Below are 24397 nucleotides of genomic sequence, written 5' to 3'. Positions count from 1 at the left end.
GCTCTCCCTAGTTCTGCAACTTGAGCTAAACTCTGCACCTGGCCCTCCAGTCCGCCCTCACCCCCCCGCAAGCACACAGATAAGGGAAGGATGGGGGCGGCTGCGGCTGCGGCTGCCTGCGCGCCCTGTGCTGTGCCTGCCAGACGGCCCCGGCAGGACTCGAACCCGCGGCGGCAGCAGGCGTGGCGGTGCGTTGCCCGGTCTCGCCACCAGGGGCGGCAGCTGGCGCTGCACGGCCGGAAGCGGAAGTGCGGGCTCGCTGTGGCCGGCGCGCGGGTCGGTCGCCATGGACTCTCGGCAGCTGCGCTGGGAGACTCTGGCGGCTCTGCGCACCTCCGGCAAGGGGCAGCTGAAGTACCGGCGCCGGGAGGAGGTGAGGCTCCGGCATGGCGGGGTTGTGCGTCCTGGGGGGCGGCTGAGGGGAGTTCGCGGCAGCCCCTTTCAGTAGTCCGCCGTCCGGCACTGCTGCCCCTTTCGCTCTGACCGAATCGTGCGGGGTTTGGGGAAGAGCCCTTAGAGGAGAGGGTTCGAGCATCGCGGTCCTGCTGTCCTGCAAAAGCAGGGGAGCCTGGGAAAGTGTCGGAAGAAGTAGAAGAAAAGGGTAAATGAGGTGCTGAGCTGTGCGGGTGTTTGCAGTGCGTGCTCGGTAATGCTTCTTTGCTTCCTTGATGTGTTGCATAATTACCGAAAAGTTTTTCTCTCTAGGATATTTTGGAAGGATGCATATCTCCTCTCGAGCTGTCCTGTTACGCTGGTTTGGTCCTAGACAGAATGGTTGAGAAGTCCGCCCAAGAAACCAGAAGTTCAGTGCCTGAAGAATCTACTCCCCTCACAAACCAGTCACCACGTCTGGAGGAGATCACTTCAGCTAACCGCTCTTCCCCACCGACATCTGCAGAGCCAAGCGAAACCAAGGTAGCCCTGGTTGGACGTGCATGTGTGAGCAGCTGGGAGACAAAGTGTGCTCACTGGCTGCCATAAAGTGTCTGAGAAGGGCTGGTTTCCCGGGGGAAAACATTCCAGCTTTCTGTAGGATGAGCAAGTGGTGATGGAGTTGGTGTGTGAAAGATCTTCTTAGAGCAGTGTTTCACAGCAGGCCAAAAGCAAACTGTTTTCCACCATAACTAGGGAGCTGTGTAGCTACATAGATTAGCAGCAAGGGATTTAGCTGCTTGGAAGGGATGAGATCATGGAATAGGGTCAAGCCTGTTGTAGAGTCTGGGAGTAAACCACCAGCTGAGTTGTGGAGGTAACGAAGCTGAAGAAGCCCCTGAAAAGAAAAGAAATGTTTGTTGTTATGTGTTAAATTATAACAGCTCCACACCTCCTGACACAGAGCATCTTGTCTTCATTTAGACTTAAGAAATATATGGTGAAAAAAACATGCTTGTGAAGCAGGAGAGCTGGTGTAGGCTAAGGAGAGCCTGAAGGCTTCCTGAAGGATGAGTTGAGGTGTAAACCTGCCTTGGTTCTTCCAATGCAACACCTTCACTGTGTGCAGTGAGAGCGTCGAGTCTGTCTGGGTGACAGCCTTTGGGAATGTCCTTTTGGTGAATGCTCCCATTTTAGTGTCTGGGATAAGTCGTTATCCCAACCTTATGTCAGTGCTGCAGGACACTCAGAGTGGTGAGAGTCCATTTCTGAGGGTACACAACTACTCAAGGATGCTTTGGGAGACTGTTGTCTGTCTCTCTGAAAATAAGTAGAGTTTAGGAGATGTGCTAGGACAGCAGGACCTGTTTTCCCGATGAGGTGCTGGTGCTGTACTCCCTCACTGATTTCACCCAGGGAAATGGAGATCTCAGTCCTCTGGAAATGGATCAAGAAGTCTTTGCAGCAGTTCAACCATCTAAACTTACACAAGTTGAAGGCTGCATTCGGATGTATGAAGAGATACACAGGTTGAAAGCACAGGTAAAAACAAACCCAGACCGCACCAAAAGCCCCCCAGGGTGTCTGTGAGCCACAGCACTGGGAGTGGCAGGAGTGGGACAGTAGCTGATCCAGGACCTTAGAGAGTGAATGTGAGATGACCTCGAGTAGAGCCTGGTGGCACTCTTGTGCAATGTCATTTGTGTTTTGTTCTGTCCAAATTTTGGTGGTGGCTGCATTGTTGTGCTTTGGCACTTCTACAACTTGCAGCAGAGGCTAAGGCAGTGGCAGGAGCAACAAGAGAAGATGGTGAGAGCAGCCTGCGACCTGGCAAGTGAACAACTAAAGCGCTTTGATGAACTGAAGGAGCTAAAGCGGCATCAGGAATTCCAAGACTTGAAAGAAGTGCTGGAGAAGAGGTGAAATTAGCTCTGGTGTATTTACTGTAGCACCCCCTCAGAGTGAACCTGGGTTCTGGTGCCTGGCAGTTGTGTGCTGGTCAGCTGTGTTTGTGAGTGGCACCGCTGCTCCTCTGGCACTGACTGCTGGTGCTTCTCTCGCAGGGCAGATCTCTGGCTGCTGTTGAGCTTTCAGTAGTTAGAAGAATACTATTTTTGACAGTGTCTTTAACTTGATTTATTTCAAAATGAGCCTGCAGCGTGTTGTTTGTGTTCTGTCTCGTGCACATCTTGACTATGGTTTTTCTGTGTGTTTTGTAGCTCAAAGGAGGCTCAAGGACAGCAAGAGAAGCTGAAAGAAGAACACCGACACAGAGCAAAGGTCTGAGACCTGCTGGAGTTGTCTTTCCCATCAGTCTGTGACTGCTCAGTGGGACCTGGAAGTGCCACTTGGTTGGTTTGTGTTTGCTTGACAGCCCTGGAGCCAGGATGTGCTATCACAGGCACCCATTGCATTGCTGTGGAAATGCAGCAAAGGCACACATAATGTGCTGTAGGAGCAGAAAGGCCCTGTAAAGCTAAAGTCACCAACCCAGGAAGGACCTTTAGAGATGCAGCTATTCCACTGTATCGTGTCTGCGTCTTCCTCCCCAGGTGTTAAACCTAAAGCTGCGGGAGGCAGAGCAGCAGAGGCAGCGCCAGGAGGAGCTGGAGCGGCTGCGTAAGGAGGAGGGCCAGGAGAGGCTGCGGCGCCTTTATTCCATCCAGGAGGAAGTGCTGCAGTTGAACCAGCAGATTGATCCCAACTACAGGCACAAAGACTTGCCAAGGATTGACCTTTCTGCATACAGTAATCGTGGCAACCAGATCTGTGGGCTGGTGTCAGGACTCATCCGCACCACAAGTGAGGTAAAGGCTCTGGAGTTGCTTCTGGCTGTTGTTTTTCCATAAAGCCTCCTGCAGTTCCTGGCTGTCTTCAATGGCATCTCCTTTATGAAGGTGTCATATAAGGTGCCACAGAAATGCTTCTAGGTACTTGCCCTAGAAAGCACCTGATTGAAAATGAGAATTATTTTCTGTGGCACTTCAGCTGTTCTCTTGAAAATTCCTTACAAAATGCGTGAGGATTTCTGCAGGAGACTGAACTCTTGCTGCCGTGAAGGCCCTCTTTGAGGCAGCCACAGAGCATGCTGGGATCTGGTACACCCAAACCTCCATGCAGTAGCTGGGTTTCCTTTCAGGTTTCTTTGTCTAAAGTGGGGATACGAAGCTTGAAAAAGACCAGGCTGTGACAGGCTGATGCTGCTTGCACAGGCAGCTCTCTGCAGAGGAAGCTGTCGAGGGCCTGCATTGGGGTTCTCTTCCCCGTGTCACAGAGGGTGGTTAGTGTTTGCTGTGTGAGATCTGAGGTCTGGTCACAGGCTGACCTTATTTACCAGGGCTGTGACAATGTTGCATATGAATAACGGAGCAAAAGGTGCTTTCTTCAAAGAGCACAAAGTGTGTGGTTGGCTCCCAGCCTGGTTGAAGGCCCGTGCTTCAGAAACTCCTTGCTCTTGCTCTGCAGACAGTGGAAGGTTGATGCTATGTGACCCCCCTCTGTTTCTTGTCAGCGAGGTTTCCCCTCTCAAGCAGATGTGGCCAACACAGAGCGAGTGCTGCAGGAGATGCGAGGGCTGATCTCCAGCATGCAGCAAGAGATCACTGCAGCTGTGGAGGAAAAGCGGAGGAGAGAGGAGGAAGAGAGAGAAAAGCAGAAAATGTTGTTGAAAAAAGAGCAGATGAAGGCTCAGACTCCTGCCTCTGCACAGCAGTCAGGGGGGAAGCAGCAAAAAGAAGGTTGGTTTGGCTCTGTTTTGTTGGACTTTTTCTCTTCTTTTCCCTCCTTGCACACTCTTGCTGTTGTCTCAGTGCTGCTTTGGAATCTCCCTGTTGTGACAGACTGTCTTCCCCTGGCCTTTGCTTTGAGCAAAGCCTGCAGCATGGGGACAGGACTGCTGGCAGCAAATCTTTAAAATGAAAGTGATGCAGCAAAAATGGACTCTTAACTGGAGCAAAACCTGCCCTTCCTAGACAGTCTGCACTGGAACATTAGAGAATGACTTTGTGCCTCCTTGTGAGCATAGGTGGGTCGTGCACAATGTGACAAAGCACACAGGGACAGGCTGCTGGAATGGCTTCCTGCTGGAGAGGCAGTGAAGTCTGCCTATCCAGCATAGAACCTGCTGAGCTGTAGAAGAGCTCCTTCACAGCTTCCAAACTCGTAGCTAATTTACAGGCGTGGCTTTCTAAAGTAAACTCTAGGGAAGTAGTACTCATGCAGCTGTTACTTCCTTGCATTTTTGTTTCTTGAGATTTTCCAGAGGCTTTGGATCTTTCCTAGCCATCTGGTATTTTATTTTGAATATCAGGACTTCAAGTTAAGGCAGATGAAAGCACCATGCAGTGGTACCAGCAACTTCAAGATGCTGCTGAGCAGTGTGTTGCTTCTTTCAGTGGACTCAGCAACTGCGAGGGAAACAATGAGGTACGAACACATGAGTGCTGGTGCCAAGGGGGTTGGCTTCATTTCCAGGGGAAGCAGGACAGCATTCATTAAAAAACAGCTGCAAGGTCTAACTGAGCAGCCTCTGTCAACAGTCTGCTCACCCAAATTACTGTAGTAACTTACTTGTCTCTAAAGGTTTCTGAAGTGTTGTGTGTGTTTGTGCTGCAGGTCAAGAGGATAAAGGCAGACCTGCAGAAAGCAGCCACAATCCCTGTGAGCCAGATATCCAGAATATCAGGTCAGGAAAGCACCAGGGCCCCCCCTGCCCCCGCTGAAATGTCTGAGCTGTACAGACTTCAGTGGGACCATAGACATTTCATGTTTGGATAATTATCCTCACAGCAGAAAGCTAGGGTCCATGCAGCCCAAGTCTTTGCAGCACACTTACGCTTTGAGGTTTGCTGCTCTCCTCAGAGGCATCCTGCTTCACCATTTTTCATGTCTTCTCTCAGATATATCAGACATGCAGACCCAGCTGCCTTGCCCTTCAGGTCTGGTTTTTGTGAAGATGTAGCCTGCTGAAGGCTTGTCTGCTGCTTCATAATCTGTCTCTGTTTGCAGGCTCTAAGCTGAGAGAGATCTTTGACAAGATCAATAACCTGCTCTCTGGGAAGTCTGTCCAGAGCGGAGGCCGAGCTGTGTCCGTGACTCAGCATCCACAGGCTCTGGATTTTGTTTTTTACAAGCTTGCAGAGAAATTCGTGGTGAGGAGAAGCTCTCTTTTTTGGGGTGGCAAAGGGAGCCAGTGCTCTGGGGAGTTCTGCTGCACGGTGCTCTGCAGCTGCTAAGAACAAAATTGCCAGGTGCTTAGCCTGCGTGTTCAGGGTGCTTAGAGAAAGTGCTCGTGGATTAAAAGTGGTGACGGGACTTGGTGTCTCTCTTCCTGCTCCAGCGTCAAGGAGAAGAAGAAGTAGCTTCTCATCATGATGCAGCTTTCCCCATTGCTGTGGTGGCATCAGGAATCTGGGAAATACACCCCCGAGTTGGAGATCTCTTTTTAGCTCATCTGCACAAAAAATGCCCTTATTCTGTGCCATTTTACCCTGCATTGAAAGAAGGTACTTCTATGGAAGAATATCAAAGGTAAGTTTGTTGCTGGACTTCCTGAGCACCAGCTGTGCAGACCTGAAGGCTGCAGTCTCCTGAGTGGGCTCCACTTCTCCCCATCTCTAGTTACAGAGGCACTGGAACATGTTGGGGATTCACTCACAGGCATACAGCTGCCCTGACCCTGTTTCCCTGGGGGGTGCTGGATCCTTCAGCTTTGGAAGTACTCTTTTGGTTCTTCCTCATCTTTCTCAGAGAACAGTTAACAGCCACAAGCTCGATGAAGTGTGAAATGTCCAGTACAGATCTGGAGTAAGATGAAACAGTGGCCTGTGGGATCCAGGGGGCAGTGCTCAGCCTTGGCAGTTGCCCTACTGTGATTTGGAGTATCCCTGTTCAGTGAGCATTAGGCTTCAAGTCAGCTCAGAACCACAGGGACTCAGTGAATGTGTTTTGCTGCTCTAATACTGGGAGGTCTGCTCGTGCCTAGGATGCTGGGGTACCAGGTTAAGGATTCAATGGTGGAGGAGCAGGATAACTTTCTGAAGCGGATGTCTGGGATGATTCGCCTTTATGCCGCTCTGATCCAGCTCCGCTGGCCTTACGGAGACCAACAAGGGGTATGTGTGCATGGCCTGACAACCACAGCCTTCTTACTGTCCAGGGACACTTCAAGGTGCTTGCTAACTTATAGTGTGCTGAACTTAAAGCAGCTCATTGTGTACTGAAAGGGCAATGGTCACAACCTTCAGCAGCAGTGCAACGCAGAGCAGTTTGTAGAGCTCTGTGGTGCTCAGGTTTTGGAGGGGGCTGCTGTAAAATAACTTCCCAAAGAGGGAAGAAAACCAGAGAAGTGCCTGGGTTTGGAGCAGCCTTTTGCAGGTGGTGAAACAAGCAGTGTGCAGCTCTTTGTTGCTTTCTAGACACACCCCCATGGGCTGAGCTATGGCTGGCGCTGGCTGGCGCAGATGTTGAACATGGAGCCCCTGGCAGATGTGACAGCCACGCTGCTCTTTGATTTTCTGGAGGTGAGCTGCAAGGGTTACTCGTGCTGAGATCTAGACTGGTGACATTTTAGGTATGCTGCTTCTGCTCTTGTGCTTGGTTCCATTTAGGGCTCCTGGTATTTTAAAAGTACATTCCTGTAGGAGTGAGGTCTGCTAAGAGCCCAAGTTGGTAGAGCGTGGTGAGGTCCTGTGGCCTCGCAGCTGAGCCAGTACATGCAGCAGGGTGGGTTTTCCCATGATGAATCCACGCTGCAGTGATCCAGATGAGGAAATGATTGCTGTGTGTCCTAGAAATGCTGTTGGGGGAGGCTGCTGTTTCTGGAGGGAAACTGGAGAGAAAGAATAACTGAAGGTTGGCAATGAGGCAAAAGGGTGATTGTGGTGGCAGTCATGGGATGGAGAGGATCCTGCAGTAGCTGTGGGTAATTGAGTGTCTGGGTGACATACCAAGTGGCTGTCGTTGAAAGGTTCAGGTCTGCAGCCTGGCCTCAGGATCTCTCTCTTACAGGTGTGTGGCAATGCTCTGATGAGGCAGTACCGGGTCCAGTTCTGGAAGATCATGCTGCTCCTCCAGGAAGACTATGTCCCGAGGTAGGACACCTGTGCTTAGCAATCTGGAATCTGTGGCTTTTACTTTCTGTTTGCTTGGGGTTTTTTGGTCCACTGCTGCCATTCATCCCCTCGTGTTCTTCTAAATCACCCCTGCCTTCCTGAGAACATATTGAACCCTCTGCTGTGTCTGCAGGATTGAGGCCATCACCAGCTCTGGGCAGATGGGCTCCTTAATGCGTCTGAAGCAGTTTGTGCAGGTAAAACAGCAACTCTGCTTCCCAAGTGGTTTGGTTGGGTTTGGGTTTTTCCCTTATTTGACACAGGCATCATGTTGTGGGTGAGGTCGGTGCTGCTTGCAGCATTCCTGAGAGCCCAGGCCTGTCCCTGATCTGCTGTATCCCATCTGTTGTAATTTCTCAGTTACTGAGTTGCTTTAATGGCTGTTACAGTGTTAAACAGCTCACTTCCTCCTTCCCTCACCTCTCCTTTTGCTCAGAGGAGTCGTTTGTCTGTAAATGTAAATGAACTTTAGTGAGAGCTGTACAGTCTGAGGAGGATTCTGCTGAGTCATTTCTGTAACAGCTATTTTTCATCAGTGGCTTGCTTGTATGTATTGTCCTGATCAGACAGATGAGGCAGTGACCTCTCTGCAGCATGGTGTTCTGCATATTTTCTTCCTAAGAAAGCTTGCAAAACTGCCCAAGATTATTTGATTGACTTGATTATTTAAACTGATTTGGAAATGCTGGCTTCGATATCAAAGTATGACAGCTTCAGAGTTTTGATTTCACCTCAGATTTAATGCTTGTATATTTTATTAGCAATGCTTTGGCTGTGTGCAGCAAGAGGATCAAAACTCCTGACAAGAGATGGCAAATCAAATTTCCCTTCTCTTTGTTCTTTGTCTTTCTCTCTCCACTAGAAATGTGTACAGGAGAAGAAAATTTCCCTGCCCACAGGCACCCTGCAGCCAGCCTTTTGGAAATCATAGATGGGTTTTTCCTTCCCTCAGATGTCAGTGCCTTCAGACCTAGCTTCCTGTTCAAAGGCAAAACAGATCTGCTTAGCACAGAGGCATGGAGAGACCACAGCCCTGTTAAATCAAAGATTGCTCCTGCTCATTTCACTGCAGTCAATGCAAGTTAGCATTTCCTTTGGATTTGTGTAAGTTTTTTGTGTAGGAAATCATGAGAGACTGGAGACTTCCTTCCTGTGTTTTAATATACGGGAGGTGTTTCAAATACAGCATCCTGATCACCTCTGAGCTTCGGAGATGAAAATCTGCACGGTGCTGTTCACAGAAGTGTAAACACCTCACAGCTCTCTGAAGGCTTCACAAGGAGTCAGTCTCAGAAGTTTATTTCTGTATTTGCTGCATCTCTCTTGTGATTCAGTCCTGCTGATGTGCTGCATCCTGTTTGCCTCAGCGTCTTAGAACTGCAGTGAGCTTGGTGAGGCCTTTTGGCCTGATGGTGCTGACACGTTGAGTGGAACTTGGCTCCATGAGGCTCTTGATATAAGAGAATTGGATTCGCTGTTGTAAAAGGTTTGCGTGGAAAATAGATACCACGAGGGAAGAGCAAAGCTGCTGAAGCTACAGGAATGCTGTGTCTGTGATCCATTGGAAGGGTGGAAGCCAAGAGTGCATTTTCTTATTAAACAGTAAGAGAAGTAAGAAATGCCAGCCTGGTGCATTCATCCTAGTACTTTGCTGATGTTCTGCCCTCACTTGAGGGGAAATGGCCGTGCTTGGGTGGCCTCAGGTGCATTTGATAGGGCTTTTGTGATGTGAATGGATCCCTTCCTGGCAATGCTGTTTCAGGTACTGTGAAACTTTTGTATCAAAGGTGAATTTCCTCAAAATAGTTCACTCTAGAAACTTGTTTACATTAAAGTTTGATTTTTCTTTCTAATCTGAAGCCAATGCAGCTTGGTTGTTTTTTTTATTGTAGAAGAGGGATGGCCAAGATATTTCCATCTGCTGAGTGAAGGGGAGGGATGGTGAGGGAGATTGCTCTCCTTAATGGTGTGCTGTCCTTGAACTATTTTGATGGCATCTGAGAAAATGAGCTCGTGAGTCCTAGTAGGCAGTGTGTTGGGTCTGCAACTCCTTTTGCCGATATTCTTGCCAGGCTGTTTTGCACCGTTCATAGAGGCACCACAATTTGAAGCTGCAGAAAGCAGAGCTTGAGGCCATGTGAGAATCTCAGTTTGATTTTTGTGTAGTTCTCGAGGTTTCTGAGAAAAGGCTGTAACCTGCACCTGGGGACTCAGGCCTTCAAATCCTGTAACCTGGCTGGTAAAGAAATGCATGTTTAGTTTACGTGTTTAGTTTTCCATTTTGTGAACTAATTCTTTAGACAGGTGTTAGTGGTGGTGGTGGTTCTGGGGTGCTGCCAATCCCCTTCCTGTGTCTCGACAGATAGCACTGAAGCAATAGACTTTAGTGTGGGGGTGGAGTTCATGCACAGACTGGGGGGAGAGGTTTTGATTATTTGCTTATCTACAGTTGTGCTGGAGACTCAGGCAAGGGGAATTTGATGCTGCACAGATGTGGCACAACAGCTTCTGCTGACAGGTACTGGGGCTTTCTGACACTCACATGGGGGGAGGACAGAATCACCTATGTCTCTAAATAACAAACATATCCTTCTTTGCTCTGGTAAGACATAAAACAATAAGAATTTCTAATTGGACAATGAGTGCCCACTGTTTATTTTCAGATGCACTTCAAGGCTGCAGTCACTGCTTGCACTCACAGCTGACTGTGGGTTTCTGCTGCTGTTTTGTCTGTTTGGAATGTTGGCCGTTTGAAGATGAAGAGGCAGTGCAGAGAAGGGTCCCTATGCATATATTCATTTCATCTGAACGTTTGTAGCAAAGATGACAGGGGAGAGCAGCTCCTCTGTACTCAGGATAAGATGCATTGAAATCACTGCGACTCACTTTCTGCCTTGGAGACCACAGATCAGGCAGTCTCACAGGTCAGCATGCAATGTCACTGCAAGTCTGCTTTTTCCATGTAAGTACTTTGATGAAAGAAGGTATTATTAACTCAAAAATCACTCAAACACACTCACCACTTTGAGCCCATCAAGTTCCTGCTGCCTTACCAGGCCTCTTTTCTAAAACAAACTAAAATTAGGCAGTAGCATAGAACTTTGCTGTGCCTATTTTAAACATTAGTTTCTACTGAAGGCTCATTTGCCTTTGAATTTATGCATCAGCTCTTCAAAGAGATGCTCTTGACAAGCCTTGGAAGCCGTTTGATGACTCGCCAGGCTCCTTTGTGCCTATGCCACCGCAGGCTGCTGCAGCAGGGGCTGCCTTGGAAAAGATCAGTGACGTGCAGCTGCCCAGGCTGCTGCTCCGAAGCTGGCCGCTGAGTGAAGCAGCAAAACTTGGCCCCGTCCTCCGCGTCCTGCGGCTTTGCAGCTCAGACTCATCCTGGCGTGAGGAGCAAGGACTTTGAACCAACAGTCGCCGTGCTACGCGGACCCCGTAACTGCCTCGCCCTGTCAGCGGGTGCTTTGCTTCGTGTCCGGCGCTGCTCACTGAAGGGCCAAGGGCTCAACCCTCGCTGCTGCTGAGGGGAACAAATGCGCGGGGCCCCGCGGCCTCACCCCGCATCACCCTGCCCCGCCTCTCGGCTCCTTCCGGAGTCGCTCGGCATTTCCCGGAGTCGCTCGGTTCCCTCCGGCAGTCCCCGCAGTTCGCCTGCGGCGTTCTGGTGTGTGAGGCCCTCACCCCCGCCCCCCACCGATTGTTTCCGATTCTCTCCGACGCCCTTCGGTCCTTTCCGCCGACCGGGCGACGGTGCTGCAGCGCTGACGTCATCTCCGGCTGCCCTATAAAATGCGGGCGCAGGCGGCGCTTGGTGTCCGTGGCGGAGGGCGCGGAGCCGGCGGGAGGGAGCTGCGCACCGACTCGGTGAGGCGCCGTGCTCGCCTTTGTCCGACCCCGTTTGGGTAGAGAGGAGACCCCGCACACACACGTTCTGCCGCTGCCGAGACAGGTGCAAGGGAGCGCGTTCCCCTGGGCCGCGGGGCGGGTTGAGGCCGGCTCTGCCTCCCGGGGCTCCCCGCGGCGCCTCAGCGGCCGCGGGTGCTGCCGTAGGATTTCTTAGCGTGGGCGGTGGCAGAGCCGGGCCTTGGGGGCGCCCGGGGTGTCTCCGCGGTTGTCAAGGGGAGGGAAGAACGGGGGAGAAGCCGCGGACGCGGCGCGGATAAAGGGCAGGCGGTGAGGAGCGGCGGGATCCGCCCTGGGCAGTCTCGACCTGCGGCAGGAATTCCATTCAGTGCCCTGGGGAGCCGAAAACAGGCGGACTGCAGATCTCCAAGCTCCAGACAGAGGCCTCGCCTGACTCGCCCTTCCCCTCGCCCCTGTATGATGAGGGTTGCGGTGCAGCCCTGCCTCCTGCCCAGCAGAAATCCCGGGGCGGGGGCACGGGGAGCCCGGCGCTGCAGCGACCCTGCGGAGGGTAGTGTGTGCACAGCAATGGCTTCCCTGCGCTCTCGCCAGCCGAGCCCTGGCCAAGGTCGGGAGATGCCGCACGGGGTGTGAGGGAGAGAAGAAAAGGGGTCGTCGGGGGCCTGGGCGTTCAGCGACGGCTGCAGAAGCCTCTGCTTGGGGAGCTGGGTGTCCGAAGCGACGAGCACGGCCACGGCATGCCCAGCAGAGTTGGCCAGACACGGAAAAGAAATCCAGCGATCCGTGTCCCTTTCATTTATGTGTCAGATGAGTATATAGGTTAAGCACCACGGTTTCCTTCGTGAAAGGATAAAAATTTCTTCCTCTTCTCATTAACACTGTTTAAAACATTTAACAGCAAGCTATGACAGCGGTGTTCTTCCCGCATAGACCTTACCTGGCTGCAGTGATGTAAATCCGTATTGCTAAATCCTAAACGTCTGGCAGGAGGGTGATCATTTGCCCTGATACTTAAGGAAAAGCGTAAGCAGCTGTCTGCATTTTTCCCAGCAGGTCCATGTTGGCTGTTTGGGATTTTTGGTGGCTGTTTTGGCACAGACCAGCTGCTCGTTCCAGCTAAATGTACATGCCTCCCCAGAAGCCTCTCATGCATATTTAAAACGGTTCTAAGAAGCAGTTGTCTGGAGATGGTGAGGGAATGTGGTGGGGCAAGCAATCAAAAAGCCCCACTCTGCCTGTATCTTTCTGGAAAAGGTAGAATCTTCTCCCTTTTGGCATTTCATTTGCAGCGGAGTGCCAGAAGATTCCAACGACTGTGTTCACTGAAAGGCCTTGGTCAGGGATTCACATTTATTCAGAACAAATTTTGGATCCCACTCAATTTTATGCATTGCAGTGCAGTGAATTCTTCCATAGAATCTTCACCTGCCATGGCTTATGAATTGTGCAGAGAAAATAACACACAAAAGGCTGAACGCTGGGGTCGTTTCTGCTGCGTTGTGTGCAGGAGCTTGCACCAAGACAGCAGGGCCTGCTGTTCACAAGAAGTGATTTATTCCCTTTCCTGTTGGATCAAAATGGAAATTTTATTTGACAACCAGGGTTAGAAGTTATGCTTCGGTGAGATCTGTAGCTGATGAAGTTAGCAACTGTGTTGGTGGTGTTTGGTTTTTTTTAGTAACAAAAGGAAAAAGGATAGTAAGAGTGAAAGAGATCTTGAAAGTCAAAAAATAACTTTTTAGCCTTTTTAACACATTTTTCTCCTGCCTGGTGAGAAGGTAGGAAAAGCCTTAATCTGTGGAGACAAGGTGGCACCTCTTGGTGTGAAATTCCTATTCCTTAACTACTGCATTTATAACTAACCTCCATAACTTAGTATCTTAGCTCCCTTAGCTTTGTCTGCTTGATGTATTTATGAGTTTGTCATTGTTTTGGGCATAAATACATTGGCTTTGGGGGACAACTAATTGCTTCCCCTGGAGCAAATAGGAATTCCTCTTTCCTTTTCTCCACTGCATGTTAGTCTAGTGCAGGAGTTTGCTTTTTCCATGGTCCCTGGAACATAGGCAGCAGAGAGATGGGGTGGAGCAGACTGCAGATGGTGTGGATGGAGACTGCCAAGTGTAGCCCAACACTGCGTTCCCATAGCTGTAATTGAATGGAGTGACAATCTGCCTCCTGACCATGGTGGCTGAGACACTGAGCTGTGCAGAAGCCACCAGAGATGTGCACCAGCTTCAGCTGGCACAGGGGCATGGCACTGCAGCTGTCTGAGAACCCTTTGGGGATTGCAGCATGCTGGGGCAGACGTGGGCTGAGAGGAGACCGTGTTCAGCTGAGAATTCGGTGAGTTAGCACAGGATGAGCCATCTCAGGATGTGCCTTCTGACACAGCACTTGCTTGGCTACTTTTGCTGTGGTAGCTGTAAGCAGACATCTTTGTAGGTGTTTGTATTCCAAACCTTAGTGACTGTGGCTTTAAATTAAGCCACCACCACGCTTGGTTATGCTGCAGCAAGAGGCGCCGTTTGCCACAGCCAGAGAATTTTCTTGACTTTCTGTTTCATCCTGGTTTTTATCTGACTGGAAAGGTTAGTACATACCCAATTAATTGGGTTTTCCTATTCATAATTGCACCTCTTCTGGCATCGTAAGGTCTGTGCTTGCACAGCCCATGTGACAGTAATACCAGATTGTTGTGTGGGGCAAGGAACCAGAAGGGAAGAACAAAACGTGTACTGTGACAGAATATGCTGGGGGAAAAGCCAGTGCCGAAGCCTTGTCCTGGCGCTAGTCCTTAGCTGTTATCTTGACTTCCCCTCCCTTCCAGGCTCTGCATTCTTGCATCATGTTGTCATCATCTCGTAAAGTCAAAGTCCAGGTATTTTTACATGCTGCATGCAGTGTCGTCGCTGTTGGTGCCTGCCCTGGTTGCAGTGACCTCTAACAAAGATGCCGTTCTCTGGGAGTTTGCCTCTGTGGCACCTGCCTTACCTCTATTTCAGAGCTGCGTCTGCCCTGCCTTTCCTTTATTGCTTTGGATTTCCCAGTTGCCGTCTGTGGTGCATGGTGTGAACGTTTTGTAGCCTTAGTTCAGTGTGGTTGGGTTTTGATGTGGATCCATTTTCAAAAAGATTTTTGCTTTAAAGAGTACTTGAGGAGCATATTTTTACTTAGAGCATCCAAAAATCACCTGTGGTAAGATTCATGCTGTGCAGAACGTTGTGCTTTTGCAGGGGGCTTTAGTTCCTGATAACAGATTGATAACGTTCCTGTTGTGGTGCGACTGTGGTGTTTGCCCTTCGGTGCTGGTAAAGTAAATGGGGTGTGTGGCCAGGCTTAGCTGGGTAAAACAAGCAATCGGGGTTTGTTTGGAAGTTAATGTAAATGTTTATACTACAATTGAAGTGAAAGCAAAAAGATAACAAAGGGAAGAGGAAAATATTGGGGTTCTATGGATCTTGTCACCTGGAGTCTGCATTTCTGCAATGCGGTCAAGGTAATTTGCTTTCTCGGGAGCCTCAGCAGAGTGCAGCCCTTGCCAGCCCTGCATAGATTTATCAAAGCTCTGTGCTGATAAAAAACAAAGCCAGAACCCATTCTGTACATAAAGGCACCAAATTCAGATAGGCAGTTCAGCTGCATTCACATTTTAATGCTAAATTCCTAGAACTGAGCAGGTCTTTATCTGTCTTTATTTCCGATCTGCATAGCTGGAGCTGCACGTGGAGCCTTCCATCAGTCTCAGACACAGCTTTGCTTCCTGCTCTAGTTCAAGCATAATTTGCCTTTCTTTTTCCTTTTAACGCTGCAGTTTCTTGTGTCACTGTAATCCCTCTTTCAGTCTCTGGCTTGTCTGAATTCTGCCTATGTCATGCTTAGTCTGTACAGGTCTACAGCATTGAGCACAAAATTCAGCACATCTTGAGTTGTGTACTGTAGCACTTGGCTTGTTTTTCTGGCTTCAGTTTGCAGAGGTGTGGGGCTGTGGATGACCTTCCCTAACAGAACCAGGAACATTTGGACACAGGTTCTGCTGTGTGGAGCCCATCCTTAGCATTTCTTTGTTTTGATGATTTAAATTTGTAATAAGCCAAGAGAGCAGGCAGCGTTGATTTAAAATCTCTAGATTAGGGTATGTGACCCTGGACTGGGTTGCCCAGGGAGATGGTTGAGGCCCCATCCCTGGAGGTGTTTAAGGCCAGGCTGGATGAGGCTCTGGCCAGCCTGATCTAGGGTAGAGTGTCCTTGCCCATGGCAGGGGGGTTGGAACTGGCTGATCTTTGTAGTCCCTTCCAACCCTAACTGATTCTATGATCCGACGGCTTCAGTTCCTGCTTTGTAACACAATATGCTCACACCCCTCCCTCCACGGGGGCAGGAGACAGTGCTGCACATGCTCTCCAGATGGATTCTTTTATCTTCTTACAGCTCCGGGACCTGCTAACCTAGCAGTAAACCAGGAGGTCTTGGTGGGCCATGTGGCAGTGGGAGAAATGAAAGATAGCAAGAATCTACCTTGTTTCTTCCTCCCTCCTTTCCTTTTAATGGTTATTTTCACATCCGGTTTTAGAATTAAAATTACTCTTCTTAAGAAAGATTAGCAAGCCATCCCTGTTCCCCAGGAGGCAGGCAGGAGGGAAGAGCCAATGTCAGGTCTTTTGTCAAGCCTGAGGGTGTGTTGTCTGATGTATGCAGCAAGATGCATCAGGCTCTGCTCATGTGTGTGCACTCTGGGGAGGGTGTCTGGAGAGGGAGGAGAGCTGCTATTGCAGGCTGCTAGTGCCACATCTGCTGAGTGCATGGAATGCACACCAGCGCTTAATAAAGTCACTCTCTTACTGTGCCCTTAGCCAGGGATCTTTATGCACTGCAGCTGGTTGCTTTCACAGGCAAGTGAGTTGAATTCAAGTGTCATTTTTGAGAACGATTGGATATGTTCTGCATCAGAACTTCTCAACTGCTGAGAAGGTGTTATGGTAAGAGAAGTGCTGGCAGCTGTGCTGTGCCTGCCCAGCAGCACTGCTGTAGCTCCAGTCTACCCCACCTGGGTGAAGCTGCTTGACCCCCTTGCTGTGTCACTGCTGTGTCTGAACACCTGCCACTGGCTGCTCTCGTGCAAATTGCAGTGTACCAGAGCGCCAGGTTGGAAGGGACCCCAAGGATCATTGGTCCAGCCCCTTGTCTAACTTGTGCATCTGGGGAGGGGAGATCACTGGACGTCGAAGGACGAGAGTAGCGAATTAAGTTTGGGTGAGGCTGTTTGGTCTTAAATTGACTTTTCTGTGGCTTTTAAAATAAACCAACAGTCACCACTGATTGTCAGTGAGACAGAGGCTGACAAGTGGCTTTCTGAAGTTAGCCTCGCAGCATAGGGGTACGGTGACAAAGGCCTTCAACAAGGCCCCACTGGACTGGGGACATCTTGGCTCTGCCCCTGCCTTGGCTGTGGGCAGGAGCTGGTTGGTTTCTGGAAGGTTCCCTCTGCCTGCCCTTATCGGGCAGCACAGGCGGCGCTGGGAGGGCTGTCCCCACGGTGCTGCGGGGACGTTGTCTGGGTGCCCGGGCCAGGGGCACGGCTGCTTATCTGGGGCTGGGCAGCTGCTGCCAGCCCAGCAAAAGCCACTTTACAAACATCAAGCACTGCTGCCTGGGGGGTGCAGGGGGCATCCTGTGTGCCCTCACATGCTGGAGCTGCGGCAGGAAGGTTTAGAGACCTTTCTAAGAGCTGCTTTGTGCCCAAGGGCAGTTGGGGCACAAAGGTGCCAGGGAGCCTGCAGCATGCTGCAGCATCCACGGCTGCCCGGCCAGGAGCTGCCGGTGCCTGCCGGCCGTGCTGGCAGGACACAGACGCTGACGTCGGCTGCTCTGCTGCAGGAAAGAGCAGTCTATTATGGCAGAAGCAGAGCACTTCTGTTACAATGGACTGGCCCCACTCACTGTGCAGATGAAAGGAGCCTTTCTCTTGCCGGCTGCGGCAGAGGGATGAGCCAGGCCGCGGGGCTGCCGTGAGAGCCGAGGCGCAAGGAGGCCTCCTGTTGGCTTGTCAAAGTGCAAAAATAATGTGAATAGTAATTTACATAGTTAAATGGACGAAATACTTTGCATAAGTTAAAGTCAATTGAAATCTCTTTGGCAGTTGTCAGCAGAAGGCTGTCCAGAGGCTTGCCGGGGTTTTGTTTCTGTCCATAATGGCCCTAACCAGTGCAAGCAGGGAGCCAGCTGCAGTCCTGTGGTGCCTTCGGACCAGCTCCCACTGTGTGATTCCTCAGCACAACGCAGTCTGGAAGAAGTGGGGTTGGAATCCAACACGGTGTAACAGGAAAGGATGCTTTTAGCAGTGTTGTTCTCTCCTGGAGGTAAAAGGCTGTTTGAAGCAGGGCTCGAAGAAACCTTGGGAAGCCAGCTCAGTGCCCGCTCAGGTTACGCTCAGGGCTTTAATCTTTCAGTACTCCATGGGCCTTCGGTGCCACTGCCAGGTGAAACCTGTACTGGACCCTGCACGGGCTGCTTGGCTCTGGGACTTGCCCTTGCTTGGCAGTGTGAGCAAAACACTTGGGCCCGGGGGAGAAAGCAGAGCTGCGTTTTCTTGCCTGCTGTAAGCAGCCACAGTGTAGCTGGGGCTCGGAGGCCAGGGAGCAGTGCCCGCTGCTGGAGCCAGCATCCTTTGGCAGGGTGAGGCTGCTGAGAGAGAACTCGGGAATGTGGGAATTTGTCCCCGTATGTTCTTCCCATCACATGGTCCCTTTAGGAGTGTTTGGAGCCCAGGGAGGAGACGTGGCTGTGCCGGCTACTCTCCCGCCTGCGCAGCTCTCCCTGCAGTTACCGGCCTGAGGGAGGCCCGCGGCTGTCCGACGGCTGAAAACCATTGAGTGCCCTGTGTATTTTTAGGAATTGTCCGTGTTTGGCTCTGCCGCAGGCCCTGCTGCTTCCCACCTTGGTGGGACTGGGGAGCTCGGTGCTGCCAGAGTTGTGACAGAAGCACAGGGAGGTGCAGGTGTAAACACTTGGTACATGCAGTCGCTAATTGCCTAACTGCTCATGCGCAGGGCGTTGGTTGCAGCAGCTGCCTATCTGTGGAGTTGTCCAGTGGGTGGGTAAATATCCCAGCCCTCGAATGATGCTGGCGCTGCTTTCTGTCTTTGTGGTGCAGTTTTGCATGCAAATCACATTGCTGCCTGGAAGTTCAGGAACTGAACATTCCAGGTTATCTGATTTTAACAGAAAGGAGATGAGCAGAGCAGCAGCCAGTTCCTTGTTCAGTGGGGACAAGAAGAGGTTTGAGTGTGTGAAGGGCTGCACAAGGGGTTCCAGGGGAAGAGCTTCCTCCGGATCTCCAGTTTAGCGGAATGCTTCTTGGCCGACTCCTCCCAAGGTGAGGGCTGCGCAGTGCTGTGAGCCTCTGCGTTGGCTTGGGAAGGGCTCTGCAGGGAGTGGCAGAGGCTGCTCCTGCCTCCCCCCGCTGAGAGAGCAGAGAACTGTCACACAGAGATGTGACAGTGGGAGCTGTGGGGCCAGCTGGCTGCTGCTTGAAGAGCAGTAACTTCAGTCATCTGCACTGAGGAGTTTAAATAAAACGTTTCCGGATTTGGTCTGGTTTTCTGTCAGTATATCCACGTGGATTCGTGAGCACAGGAACACTGCTAATGCTTGCACTGGACACTTGCTTGCCCCATTGGAGGTGCTGTAGCCTTTATATGGCTGCAGTCATATTTTCCAAAACAAGCAGGTGTGGAACGTCCTTGTAAATACTCCTGTTACCAGCTTCTACAGGCCTGCTCTTACCTCCTCATTCTCAGAATATTTACATTTCCATACGCAGCTGCCCACAGGGTAAGGCTGTAAGTGAACTGCATGGAAATCTAAGGAAGCAGGATCTCTTCCTGCCCTGCTGTCATTTCTTCAGCACAAACAATATGGGTACTTTTGGCTTTCAGAAAATGGATCCTAGTGGTGTAAAGGTGTTGGAAACAGCAGAAGATATCCAGGAAAGGCGTCAGCAGGTTCTGGACCGTTACCACAGGTTCAAGGAGCTGTCTTCTCTGAGGCGCCAAAAGCTCGAGGATTCCTACCGATTCCAGTTCTTCCAGCGTGATGCAGATGAGCTGGAGAAATGGATCCAAGAGAAGCTGCAGATAGCATCTGATGAAAATTACAAAGACCCGAGCAACCTGCAGGCAAGTCCTGCTGCCAGCTTCTGTTCCCTGTGTTTGGCATTCCAGTGCACACCAGGGCACCTGGGACAGAACCAACACAAATAGAACTTGGTCTGGGGATGGTGAGGAGAGATGGGTGCAGATACCTATGGCTTGCAAAGACCTCTTCAAAAGCCTGGGTTCTTCACAGCTGGAATGTTTCTGTGTTTCTGATAATGGGGCAGAGGCTGCATCAGCACAGAAAAAGTTGCTGTGGTGTAAAACCAGCTCTGGTTAAGCCCAGGACATGCTGGACTCTGGCTCTATAAGTAAACATGAATTAAGTGTTACTGTTTCTACAGAAAGAATACATTTGTAGAACATAAACGTGCATGGGTGGGACTAGCTGATGGTTTTCTGAATGTTTGGACACTCCTATGTACAAGAGCAAACAAAACAGGGAGGAAACTATAAAACTGGGCTGTTGGAATGCACCCATGAGCATCCGATGCAGCAGGAGCTCAGCTGTTCCCCTGTTTGCTTGGCCATACTGGGTGTGCACAAAGGACTCCGAAGAATGTCATACTGGGAAATGTGGAGGAAGGCCGAACACCAAATCTCAGTCACCCTCTTGGATGTTTTACTTGCAGGGGAAGCTGCAGAAGCACCAAGCCTTTGAAGCTGAGGTGCAGGCCAATTCAGGGGCTATTGTCAAGCTGGATGAGACTGGAAATCAGATGATCAATGAAAGTCATTTTGCATCTGAAACCATACGAGTGAGTACTTAAACTTGTGTTTTCTTTTTTCTTACCCCTCACAGGCTTTTCCTTTAAACACTTTATTGCAAATCCCACAGACAACTCTGTTATTCTTAACCACTTCTTAAACTTGAACAGGTGTTTAATAAAATCACAAAGCAGTTTTTAAAGCTTACAGAGATTTTCCTCTTTCATGAGCACACTGTTCTGGGATCCATCTCTGAGGTGAGCTGTTTGTGCCACGTGGGACAATGTCTGAGTGGTGATGATTTTGGAAACCTCATTGTGATCAGATAATGTTTGCTTTGGAGCTGGGTGGTTTTAAATAATGTTGTGCCTGAGCTTCTCAGTAGAAGCTGTTCCTCATGTTCTGCTTGGAGTGGTAATTTGCTTTTCCATGGTTCAGTCCTTCACGCCTTACCGGACGGCGCAGCGCCCGATAGTAACAGCCACCCAAGTTGGGTCCCACATACGAGTAGGTGAACCTCTGGCTTTGCAGTGCAACCTCCTCTTGCAATTCCTCCTCTCTCCCTTGGCTGACAATTTGCCCTACCCTTTGGGCAGTGCTAAGAAATTATGTGAGCTCTTTCCTCCCTTGAAACCTGCCGAGCTGAAGGCTCTAAATGGGTACCCACCCATGCAGGAAGTTCAAAAGCTGCTCTGGTGTGACTTTCAAGTTTCAGATCTGGATGAGCAAAGCCTTGCAGATATGGGTGGGGCAGATACTTGCCTGTTTTGCAAGTTGTATGCCTATGTGGGAGTGAGAGTTTTCTTTTAATTGTCTGGGTTGCTCCCACCAGTTTTGAAAGGCAGAGTACTAAAAGTACTAGTATCTCAGTATTACGTTACTTCATGTTTGCTAAAGACACTGACTGATAGTGCCAAGAGAAATGGAGAAAATGCTGTCAAGTGGCACAAGGCTGACTTGGAACAAGATGTGCTGTCTTAAAGACAAATCCCAAAGTGCAGATGAGAGGCACTTGCTGGGAGTTAACTTCATGTGAAAGGCAGAGCAGAAGATTTTCGGTCTGACTTCACAATAGCAGAGAATTGAACTTTATCTCAAAATGTTTCCCTTCCAGTTATGTAAAGTAGCTGTTGGATAGCTTCGTTAGCACCCAGCCTGTAAAGAGCTCAGTAATCCCCAGGTGTGAGGTACATCGCTTTCCATGGTTTGAAAACTAAAGACTGGAGATGAAATTGTGATTTGTCCTCCCTTTGTCTGCAGTGAGGGTTAGGATGTGCAGCTTTGGAGGAAGGCCTTCTGTTCAGGAAGGGAATAAATCCAATTCCTGATACAGGGTTTTGATAACCAGATCCTGTTATTCTAGACTCGGCTGCAGGAGCTGCATCGGCTATGGGAGTTACTGCTGGAGAAGATGAGGGAGAAGGGAGTCAAACTGCTGCAAGCACAGAAACTGGTGCAATACTTGAGGGAGTGTGAGGATGTCTTGGACTGGATCAATGACAAGGTGAATCGTTACCTGTCTTCGCTGTGTTCTTTTGGTCAGCAGTTAGTCACAGGAGCTTGTGCAGGCACCTCTGTGTTCTATTTACCTCGTTCTTGGTGCCTAAGCAGTGGGTAGGCAAAGCCCTGTGCTCTCCTCTGCAGCCACAAAAGCCGGTACTAGGCTAAGAGGAGGCCTGCATGTGGGAGGGCTTAGTTCAACACAAGCAATTCTTTGCTTTGAGGAGCCCTTCCTGTTTCTCACAGGAATCCAGTTCACATTTCCTGGAAGGGAAATCTACAGTCTGTGAAAGCTGACCTGCTGTGAGATGCAGCTGCCAGAGCAGCCAGCAGCATGCACATGAAGCCTTACCTAGCACTGGGGTATTGCCGAGAATGCACTGCAGATGCGAGCTGCAGGAGAGCTGCTGGCTCTTGGCTCTCTGAATTCTGAGACCACAAACCACACTGTCAAGAAAAAAAAGCCACAAAACAATCATCTAAGTTTTCTTAATGATGGCTTTCTGGTTTGTGTCACTGGGTTCAGTCTGCCAACCCTGCATGACTGTTACTGCATGGGAGGAGCAATTTTCATGGGGGACTCCTGCACCAGAAGCCTACAGCAAATGCTCACACATCTGAGCGTGTAAACAATTTCTGGTTTGGATGTACTCTGAACCAGTGTGGGCAAGTGCTGTGTGATTTTAAAGTGTGTTCAGATTTTTGTCATTGAGTTACTGTAGTAGTGAGCATCGTGCAGAGGACAGAAAGCTTAGAGAACTGGTTGTATTCAATAACTTGAATTGATGAAAGTAAGCAAGGCAGAAAAGCTACCCTTAATGATCTTGCAGGTTTTATACAGTAATGGACAGGTGTGGGGGAAGGAGAATTTGATGGAGGAAAGTTTGCAGTTCTAAGTCTTACTTCAAACTCAGTGATTGTAACTGTCTTTGACCTACTCAGAATTAGGACTCCTGGTCTTCAGTAGTGATTTCCCGTTGGACTTACTAACATTTCTTTTTTGTCTCCTGATGTGCTAGGAGGCAATAGTGACCTCAGAAGAGCTTGGCCAGGATTTGGAGCACGTTGAGGTTTTGCAAAAGAAGTTTGAAGAGTTCCAGACAGACCTTGCAGCTCACGAGGAAAGAGTAAATGAAGTGAACCAATTTGCTGGCAAACTTATCCAGGTAAACAGTCCTGTGCTGGAAGCCTCTCTTGCACATCTGGTTTTACGCAGCGAGCTTTTGTCTGCAGCTTCCTCTTTTGCCTCTGGTCTGGTGGCAGATCCTTAAGCTTTACTCTACATGTGCAAGCAAGTTTAATAGATCTTCTAAAATACACATCCCTGCTTTCTGCGGGGAGCTTGGACCTTTAGAGGTCCCTTCCAAACCAGTGTGTTCTGTGATTCTCGACTGAGGCTTCATAAGGACAGAGACAGGGCAGGAAGTGTTGAATTCCAAGGGAAAAAAGATCCTGTTTGCAGCCCTCTTCCCACTGAGTTAGCAGTGCAAGGAAAAAGGAGCTGCTGTAGAAGTACTGAATGTCTACACAGAGAGGTTTCACGGTAACTTGACTGGAGTAATCATCTGGAAAGTGCAGTAATGACAAATTGATCTCTTGGGAACCAGCTGTGTTTCAAGGCTTTGTCGATGGATGTGGAACCACAGAACATGGGAAAACAGCATTTTTCTTTTGCTCACTAGGAGCTACACCCTGAAGAGGAACTGATCAAGTCCAAACAAGATGAAGTAAATGCAAGCTGGCAGCGTCTGAAGGGGCTTGCCCTGCAGAGGCAAGGAAAACTCTTTGGGGCAGCTGAAGTTCAGCGCTTCAACAGGTATAAGCTTGGCTGGATCTGTTGCAATGCTGGAATGTTTGTGTGGAAGTTTAATGATGCATTGATCTGTGTGCAGGAGGATGAAGTCAGCTACTCTTGGCTGTTATGGTTTTGTTTTAGTACTCCTCATGACCTGTTGAATGAGGACCTCGTCCTGCAGTTGTCTTAGAACACTCACCCTTTCCGACGCCTCGCATTTGTACACGTTCCTCCTAATTGCAGTTTTGCTTCCCTTTCCTCTGAGGGCTTTTCTTCACTATTTTCTGTCCTGGGGGTCTTTGGGCAGTGTCTTTCTGTCCTCATTTCCATTGACAGCATTCTGAGATTAGCTGTCATTAAGCTGGAGAAGGGTCCAGGCTGGGAAGCAGACCTGCTGAGGGCTGGTGCTCAGTGGTGCTGTAGCTCCTTGTTTGCAGCTGCTGATACACGTTCAGGATTCTTCTTCAGACTTAGGTTTTCTGGGGTCTGAGGGGTGTTGCTGTTTTGGAGGCATGGTGTAGTTTGGTTCAGGTTTTTTGTTTGTTGTGTTTTTCAGGGTGACTGCAGTTGGCTGCACTCCTTAGATCTGGGTTTCTGTGCCAGTACATCTGGCATGCATGCAGCAGGACATCTTGCTTTTGTCCTGTTCCCATATGAGACAGGCTACTTTCAATCTCTGTGCTTTGTTTTGAAGGGATGTGGATGAAACAATCAGCTGGATTAAGGAGAAAGGGCAGTTGATGGCCTCGGATGATTTTGGCAGAGATCTGGCCAGTGTGCAGGCTTTGTTGCGCAAGCACGAAGGGCTGGAGCGAGACCTTGCAGCTCTGGAAGACAAGGTACCCACTGGGGAGGCTCTTCACTTACAGTTTAAACCAGGTAACCCA

General features: G+C 49.9%; 2 protein-coding genes across 12 annotated transcripts in view; both read left to right on the top strand.

Annotated features, from left to right (window-relative positions):
- Nucleotides 1-95: 95 nt before the first annotated feature.
- On the top strand, nt 96-9343 carry GLE1 (GLE1 RNA export mediator). Of its 4 annotated transcripts, none has more exons than XM_064170907.1 (16): nt 96-373; nt 706-915; nt 1753-1914; nt 2143-2291; nt 2592-2652; nt 2925-3179; nt 3884-4109; nt 4682-4797; nt 4987-5056; nt 5380-5522; nt 5711-5901; nt 6356-6485; nt 6789-6893; nt 7381-7463; nt 7618-7681; nt 8347-9343. In XM_064170907.1, exons 1-16 carry the CDS (start codon nt 287-289, stop codon nt 8413-8415), a joined length of 2121 nt encoding a protein of 706 aa, XP_064026977.1. In that variant the 5' UTR covers nt 96-286; the 3' UTR covers nt 8416-9343. The 4 variants fall into 4 exon arrangements, with proteins under 4 accessions (XP_064026977.1, XP_064026973.1, XP_064026976.1 ...); XM_064170903.1 differs by having other exon boundaries at nt 214-373; nt 1789-1914; XM_064170905.1 differs by lacking the exon at nt 96-373 and adding an exon at nt 480-610.
- Nucleotides 9344-11280: 1937 nt separating this feature from the next.
- Nucleotides 11281-24397, top strand: part of SPTAN1 (spectrin alpha, non-erythrocytic 1) — a 50470-nt gene continuing 37353 nt past the window's right edge. For 4 of the 8 annotated variants that reach the window (XM_064170962.1, XM_064170963.1, XM_064170961.1 and 1 more), the window contains exons 1-7: nt 11293-11354; nt 19292-19525; nt 20134-20265; nt 21579-21719; nt 22735-22881; nt 23398-23531; nt 24205-24349. In XM_064170962.1, coding sequence (XP_064027032.1) covers nt 19295-19525; nt 20134-20265; nt 21579-21719; nt 22735-22881; nt 23398-23531; nt 24205-24349 — 930 coding nt within the window. In that variant the 5' untranslated portion in view covers nt 11293-11354; nt 19292-19294. Of the gene's footprint in view, nt 11440-19291; nt 19526-20133; nt 20266-21578; nt 21720-22734; nt 22882-23397; nt 23532-24204; nt 24350-24397 lie in introns of all 8 variants that reach the window. The other 4 variants (XM_064170965.1, XM_064170964.1, XM_064170967.1 and 1 more) reach the window with 3 other exon arrangements.

The sequence above is a fragment of the Pogoniulus pusillus genome, chromosome 35 (assembly GCF_015220805.1).
Source record: "Pogoniulus pusillus isolate bPogPus1 chromosome 35, bPogPus1.pri, whole genome shotgun sequence".
Lineage (NCBI taxonomy): Eukaryota > Metazoa > Chordata > Aves > Piciformes > Lybiidae > Pogoniulus > Pogoniulus pusillus.
The sequence above is the reverse complement of the archived record's forward strand: the minus strand, read 5'-3'. Positions and strand labels throughout refer to the sequence as shown.